The 7,793-nt window shown below is 57.1% G+C and overlaps 1 protein-coding gene across 1 annotated transcript; it reads right to left on the bottom strand.

Moving 5' to 3' along the window:
• Window positions 1-1,744: 1,744 nt before the first annotated feature.
• C8A04DRAFT_13703 (uncharacterized protein) lies at window positions 1,745-6,347 on the bottom strand (the record flags this gene model as incomplete). The annotated part of the gene is made up of 9 exons (XM_062777821.1): window positions 1,745-2,105; window positions 2,346-2,353; window positions 2,453-3,345; window positions 3,602-3,949; window positions 4,331-4,510; window positions 4,934-5,046; window positions 5,281-5,650; window positions 5,717-5,812; window positions 5,897-6,347. 9 exons carry the CDS (start codon window positions 6,345-6,347, stop codon window positions 1,745-1,747), a joined length of 2,820 nt encoding a protein of 939 aa, XP_062635207.1.
• Window positions 6,348-7,793: the final 1,446 nt, after the last annotated feature.

Raw genomic sequence — 7,793 nt, 5'->3', positions numbered from 1 at the left:
TTGGGGATACGGATACTGCATTAAGGCACACTAGACTGTCCTGCTCAGGCCCGACGCGGCCACTGCACGGCGTGGTCAAGAACATCTCTTCCCCCAATTTGAGAGGAGAATGTGACCTCATGCAACTCTGACCACCTCCCTCGAGCTCGTCGACACTCCCCGCGCTAGGTGGGTATAACAAATGCCCGGATTGGCTCCAACCGGGAGAAGAGGGGAGATAGAAAGAATGGAGATTCATCAAACTGCTGGCTATCACTCGACCGGTACCTTGAAAACAGCCTAGCCCACCGACACGTAGCGCTTCGCTGCCCGTCTTTGTAAAGCAGAATCGCTGCAGGGCCGATGTTTGCGATTCACGGCGCTACCCCACGGCCATGCGTGAACTTAGATACGACGGGCGAGGAGGTTGCGTCTGCAGGTGTCGAATAGGAAAGGGACAGGCGTTTGGAACAGACACTCGCCCGCCCTATCAAAGCACATCAGCCCGTTGGCAATCTGCCTGATTGGGCGATATTGGACAGGAACGGCGAGATGTCCCACGGACTTTGAAGGCTCGGGCAGGAACGATGCGGATGCAGAGACAGCGGGAAAGGGGGGGCCAGCGGTTCGAGTCCACACAGGGCAGCAACTGACCTGCAAGGGAAGGAGCGAGTAGCCACCACAAAAGCCGTCCACAACTGCACTTTTCCCCACGTTCAATGCCTCCTCTCAGTGGCCCCCCCTCGGCTCCCCTCGTCTTGCGTTTTCCTTCATGCATTGCTACCTGTACAACCAAACCCACCAGAACGGCCCAATCATTCCAGCGTGACGTTTGGGGTCTGACTATTGCTTCTTTCCTCTCCACTCCGACCAACCTCGCGGATCAATATCACGCTGACAGACACCACAGGCCGATCTTAACCAGAGAGAATCCTACACGCAAGCGACAAACGCCCACGACACGCCCGCGGGGCGGCCCGGGGGGAAACACGGGCAGAGACGAGGGCAGCGGAGAATGGAAGTGACCACAAAGCAGCTTCATCCCGCCGTTACATTGTGTTTCCCCAAGTCCCGCCCTGCCTTGGACTCTTTGGCGAAACACGCAAGAGACGACATCCGCAACCGCTGCCATGTCGCAATCGCTTGGGATGCCGAAGCCAGCCAATGATGCCAGACGAAACCCAAAATCGCATTTTCCTTTTTGCGGTCGAGAAACGCTCGGAGCGACTTGACTCTGGTGCCTGGTTACACACGCCGGCGTCGTCAATGCTCTGAGGCGCGCTGATGACCATGTAGTGTTCGGGGGCCGGTCAAGACAGGCTGATATGTTTTCGGATTGGTCGTGTGCCGTGGGTGCGCGGTTTCTCGGGGTCACGATCAGAAATTCTCTCTTGTCTTTTCCCGCGCGGAGGGTCAGATAATCAGAGCATTGCAGCATGCGAGCAGTCATGCACCTGCAAAGTACTAACAGGGTTAAAAGCATTGAGGTCCTATCGGGTGCCGCAAGCGGAGTGCTGCCGCGTCGACTTTCTACTTGGCCAACCGCCGAGGTGAGTTTTGCATACACTCGACGTTTGTGCAGGAGAATATCAGAGCCTCGGGAAATCACGGGCTCAGCCGAATCAAGACAGGCCGAGAGCGGTCAGGTTGACGAGCGGTTTTGCACCGTTTTGAGCTCACGACGGCGAAATTTGGGGGCCGTCACGGTATGTTGACTCACGGTATATTGACGAGGTGCAGTCCGTGTCTCAATTGTGATCAGGGGCTACCCATCCTCCCTCTTGTCCGCCTCCAAGCTCCAACCCCTTTCTTGTGGGCGAAACCTGCAGGTGATGGTCTTCAATTTTTGAGACCCTCTACTCCCCCAGTCCATATCAAGGGACATGTTTTCGTGTTCCTCTAGGTATGCTTTTTTATCCGCGGGAATAGCAAACAACGCGGCTGTGGATGATCCCTTGAGGATCTTGACATTCCAGACAGCTGTCTGGACCATTATGCCCAGCAGAAAACTGACCCCAAGGGCTACCTGAATGGCGAGGAACGTCAGCCAGGCCCACTGAATGTGGACGTAGCTCTCCGTTGTAAAAACGGCGCCGCTTTCGGAGGCTGAGCCCATGGCACGTATTCTGGAGTCAAGCCAATGTTAGCTTAATGCCGGCGGTTACCTTTTTGCGGCTGTGAAACCTAGGCTTCCAGAATCACCGCGATATTTCCCAACCGACAGGTGGCAATATAAGGCAGCGGGTGTTGGGCCGAAATAAGAGAAACCTTGGAACGAAGAAGGAAGGAAAAAAAGAAAACTTGGAAAACAGGGAATAGGGGAAAGGGGGGACCGATCAAGCCACTTGGGTTGTGGCTTAGTGAACGGGGAAAGCTGAAAAACAACGGTAAGTCCAAGGAAATCTACTTGCGTGTTAGTCAGGCTGATCGCCACATTGTTGGTCAGGTTTGAAACTGCGGTCCGCATCTCGACATCGTTCATTGTAGTTCCACGCCGGAACATGGCGAGGCCCAGCGCCTCACTCGTGGCGCTTTCGCCACCAATCGCTTTCCCATGCTGCTGCGAATATACCCCCGAAAACAGGGACTTGATATAGGCGTTGAGTAGCCTGACATCTTCCCGGTTTACAGAGTACGTCGTTGAGGTGCTGGCTGACCGTAAAACGACACGATCAACGTCCGAAGACGTATCTCTGGCGCTGACGGGTGAGCTTCCCGACACATCTTCTGCCGCGAGAGCCGACGAGTGGACCACTTTGCTCGTAGACACCCCCCTGGAAGTTGAGGCCTCGTAGGTGTTGACACAGAAGTGGAGGAGGACCTCTGCAGCACCAAACGCCGTTGTCTGCAAGGCCGGGGTGGACGCAGCAGTCTGGTTGGTGTATACGACAAAGAAATTTGCGATGGCGCTCGACAGTTTGGCATCCTGGTCTGGGAACGCGAGGCTGGTCTTCACAGGAAGGAAGGTACCCCCGCCGGCACTGCCTGTGTTGTCCCTGATACCCTTCAAGGACGAAGCGGAGGCCGGCCAGGAGATATTCAGGTTGCAACTACTGTGGCTGCCAACCAGAAACAGGTCGTTCGGGAGGCGGGCCGCATGAATGGGGCTGTTGTTTGCCTTTCCTAGCGACACGCCCAGGCTCCTCGCCTCGGTCTGGTGGGATACGGCGAGTCTGTCGGATACGTCGGCGACCGCGGCACACACGGCCAGCGAGCTGAAACTCGCCCATTGGCAGTCACCCGAGCTGCACAACGGCTGCAAAGGTGGGACTTCGGTGTCAACCGCGTGGTAGATACCTGACTGGATTGCTCGCTTCTCTCGGGCGTCAAGGGTCTCTGGTAGGTAGGTGGGCGTCGAGTCAGAAGCTGTGGTGCAGTTGGGAAGGGGGGAGGAAAAATGACACGGGAGGGAAGATCAACATACCATACGGCGTAGGATGCGAGTATGATTCGCTCCTAGCAATGGCGGCGGTGCCGCTGCCAGCCTCGACATTTCGGATACGATAGGTCACGGCGCCTTGCGTCAGCGGGGAGACAAGGAAGCCAGTCAGGAGAGCCGTGGCCGCAGACATGCCGAGCGCCCTGTCACCAGTCGATCAGCATTTCGAGTCATCACAACAACTTGTCACACACACACGCGCCCGCCCGCGGGCGCACAATATTACAACACCAAGGGTAGGTAAATAAGGGAAAAGGGGAGAAGGGTATTTCACACACCTTCCCTTTCTCCTACAAAGCAACATGGCACTCCCAACTGGCCCACGTTTCGCGTCCTCAAACACACCAAAATCAGCCAACGGCCGCTCGCCTCGGGCGAACGAGTTCCACTTCAGCTGTGACAGCCCTTCGGTGAGAGGCACGGCCAACGCGACCTCGCAGATGGCGACCAGGAAAGCTATCACCGTGTTGAGCGACACGGTGAGCGGCCAGTCGGCCAGCCCTCGGCCGTCGTAGGCTTTGAGCACCGCGGCTATTACGGCGAGGCATATGATGGCGATGATGCAGCCTGCGATTTCGGGGAGCCAGTGGTAGCAGTAGCGCCAGAAGGAGCCGCATTTGCGGGTGAAGTTGCTTCCGAGCCTTGTTCCCGGTTGTTTTTCTTCCTCTGCTAGTTCTTGTTGGAATGGTGATAGTGGTCGTGGTCGTGGTTGTTGTAGTGGTTGTGGTTGAAGTTGTTGTTGTGATGGCGGTGGTGTTAATTGTTGCTCCTTTGCTGCTGCTGCTCCTCCGAAATTAATCCCTCGTACCCGTCCCATTATCCCCTCGTGCCATTTCCTCTTCCCACCCATATCTTCTTCCTCTCCCTCATCACCTCCCCCTGGACCCGGATAACCGGCACCACCACCACTACCCACCACCGCCATGGTGTGAGTTTGTGCTTGTGCCTGAGCTCTTTTCGCTTTCCGCTGTTTGCGCTGTCGATCCCAAGAACGCCGTGCTTCGCCTCGGTCCGGGAAACCTGCGGGGATAGGGGGGAAGGTGTCGGTTGCGGATATGCCCATGGGGATGATTGGATCGATTTGGGATTCGTCTTTGGGTGGCAGGGCTGGGGGGCGGTGGTGGTGGTGTGTTTGTTGTTGTTGTTGATGGCTTAGGCGTTGTCGGTTCTGGTTTTGGTTCTGGTGCTGGGTCTCGTACGGGTTCTGAGTCTGGTTTTGGTCCTGGTTTTGGTACTGGTTGTATTGGTTTTCATTCTGAGTCGGCTCCTCTTCTTGGAGCTCGTCGGAAGAAAAGTCGGCCGCAGGTGCGAAGTAATCGATGTCTTCGTAGTGCATGAAGGGGCCGCTGGTAGCAGTGGTGGCGGTAGTGGTAGTGGGTTGTTGGGACGTCACGGGACGGATTGCAGGGACTGCCGTCGTGGTTGTTGCTGATTCCCGTGCTGGTGCTGATGCTGGTGCTGAGGCAGGTGGTGGCCCTACCGAGGCGGTTTGATAGCTGGAGTGGGGTTGGCTACTCCTAGGTGTTTGTTGTTGCCAAGGGGAGGTTACGGATGCGGTTGCTGAGGGCGGTAGCGGAGGTAGGGCTGCGGCGACTGCGGCTGCGGTTGTGGTTGTCGTCGCGGTTGGGCTTACGACTGGCTCATTACGGAGGGCGCTGGCGCTATGAGGTGGGAGGTTGTAGGTGGCTTGGGTCGTTGGCTCAATTGGGGAATCCCAGGGGGTCAACGTGGGTAGAATCGAGGCCGGGATGGCGGGTGGTGGTGAGTATTTTTGCGGTCGCGTGGCTGGCTGTGAAAGCGCAGCTGGCGCTGGGACGGCGGTTATCCCTTCAGCCGGTACTGCGGAGGGCGCTGCTGGCAACGGCGCCGGGCCATAGGATGTCCGAACGGGCCATCGGCCGGACTCTGTCTCTCGCGCGCGCGCATCGTTGAGTTCTTGCAGATCACGGCTGCCTCGCCATTGCGCTGGCGCGGGGTGGGGGATGTCCGTCTCGTCGGGCTGTGATTGCCATATTGAGCCCGTTATGGCGTTGGCCGTGTTCCCGCTTACGAGCGCCGGTCCCGGTCCCGGTCCGAGTCCGGGCCCGGATTGAGGTTGAGGTTCGGGTCCGGGGCGTCCGGATGGTATAACTGTCGTCGGCTGAATGAGCCCCGGCCCTGGTACCAGAGCAGACGGTACTGGCCCCGGTATTTGCCCTTGCCCTTGCCCCTGTCGCCCGTGCCGCACACCAACTTGCGCCGGCACTTGCTGTGCCCGCGTCTGTGCCTGCGCTTGCACGCTTTGTGCCGCCCAACCACCCCCCCTACCATTGCCACTACCAGCACTACTCCCTCTCCAATGCATTCCTTGCATGTGATGCCGTGTTGGAGACGGCAAAAACCCCCCTCTTCCCGCTCCATCACCACCCGCGCTAGCACCGGCACCGGTGCTACTCCCACCGTAACCGCTCTTCTCGACATCCTTCTCCCCGTCATTACCATCATCATCGTCGTCGTCATGATCCTCATGTATTGAGCTGGCGGGTGACACCGTAAACCGTCCCCCGCTGCTAAACGTGCCCATGCGATGTGGAACACGGCTCTGGCTCTGGCTAGTGCTGTTGGCGCGTCCCGGGCGGCCTGAATAGGTCGATTCGGGCGGGGAGACATGGTGGTAGGCCGCGCCACTGTTGTTGGTATGGATGCTGCTACTGCCGCTTCGAATGGTCATGGCGATCCCGCCGACGGGTTTGCGCGCGGGGATGGCATTGAGGTTGAGGGGCTGCGGGTAGAGGCTGGTGTTGTTGCTATGGATGCTGTTGAGGCTGCTGTTGGGGTAGTTCGGGTAGGTTGGGTGGCTTGGATAATTGGTGTTGCTGTTGTTGTTGCTTCCTCTTTGGTAGAACCGGTCACCCGGGGCGGAACCGGGTCCGGGGCCGGGACCAGACATGGTAAAGGGTGGCCGTACTCGTTGAAGATCCGGGGTGTGGGAAGAATGTGGCGGATGCGAATGTGGACAACATTCCCACCGTTTCACTAGTCTTTTCGATTTATTGTCGTTCCGTGCGATGCTAACAATCAAGCCTCGAATCTGCTGAAGTGAAGAGATGTCTCACTTAGAAACAGAGATCGATACCTGACTAGGGTCGGTTTGTCCCGTCCACGACACGTTCCACGGTACCCAATCACTCACTCAGTCCGATCGACGGAAAGTGAAAGAAGTAAAGCCGGCCTCAAGCGCAGATTCGATAATGAAAACGGAACTTCAAGAACCTCCAACAGAACGCGACAACCCCAAAAGCCAAAGAAAACAGAACAGAACAAAAAAGCGGAACCCTTTCAAAACCCCAGGCGGGAAGGATGGGAAGTAATAAGAATAGCTCCGAGAGGGACTTTTGGAGGGTGGGGTGGATATCGATTGGATCAGCAAACTGATGTCAAGGAGCTAGGGAGCTAGGGTCAGCAAACTCCCCCATCGAGAAGATCGCCCCGTCCCTTGACCTTGTCGCTCTTTGGTGGGTGGTCGTCCTACTATGGACTATCCGTAGAAGTGCTTGCTGCTTGCTGCAAGTAATCCTGTAAGCGTGGAAATTGTTGTACTGCGGACTGTATGTCGACAACCCGTTACTTGATGCCCGTCATATGCGGACGTCGTCGAAAACAGTCAACCACCACCTGTTTGGTTCTGCGGTGGTTGTGCCTTCAAGGGCAATATGTTGATAGACGCAGCACAGCTGCGCATGGGGAAGACACCAGGAACTCTTTAATATTCTTTGGCCTCCTCTCCAGAACGAGGCACCGGGCAGATGCAGGCGGGCGATCGCATCGGCCCGTTACATTTCTTGGGGGCGAGAAGTGGCCGGGTGGAAGGTCCCGGCGGGGCCAGGGGGCTGAGAGGAAGGTTGCAGCCAAGGGCTTTGCATATTGCTGCTGTTGGAAGTGTTTGTTGGTCCAGACACTCTCCACAGCGGCAACGAGGTCGTTATTCTACGTCCGTACAGCCTTGAAGCCATCGCTTGCCGTTGTCACAGTCTCTGTTGTCCGAGCCTCGGCGGCCCATGCGAGCCGAGTTCATGACCCTACCGACTTCGCTACCTCGAGGGGTCGTGGCTTGCTGCCGAGACCCTGTGCGTCCGACCATGGTTGGTGGCGTGTTTGACTTGGGTATGCATCGCAGCTATCCTCGGTGGTTCTGGTCCCGTCTTGGGAGGTCTTGGAAGGAGACCCCTCGAGGCTGTGTGAGCTCCGGGAGTTTGTGAGATTTCGTTGGTAACAAAACGACAATGAGGGAACAACTTGCAGGTATCTCTCTCACCCCTGCAGAGGAGCCAACAACAGCAAACTTACAGGGGTGCGGAAATAGTTACCTCCATGTGCGTTTGATCTCGGCCTTCTT

The sequence above is a fragment of the Dichotomopilus funicola genome (genome assembly GCF_033296635.1).
Source record: "Dichotomopilus funicola strain CBS 141.50 unplaced genomic scaffold C8A04scaffold_52, whole genome shotgun sequence".
NCBI classification, from domain to species: Eukaryota; Fungi; Ascomycota; class Sordariomycetes; order Sordariales; family Chaetomiaceae; genus Dichotomopilus; species Dichotomopilus funicola.
The sequence above is the reverse complement of the archived record's forward strand: the minus strand, read 5'-3'. Positions and strand labels throughout refer to the sequence as shown.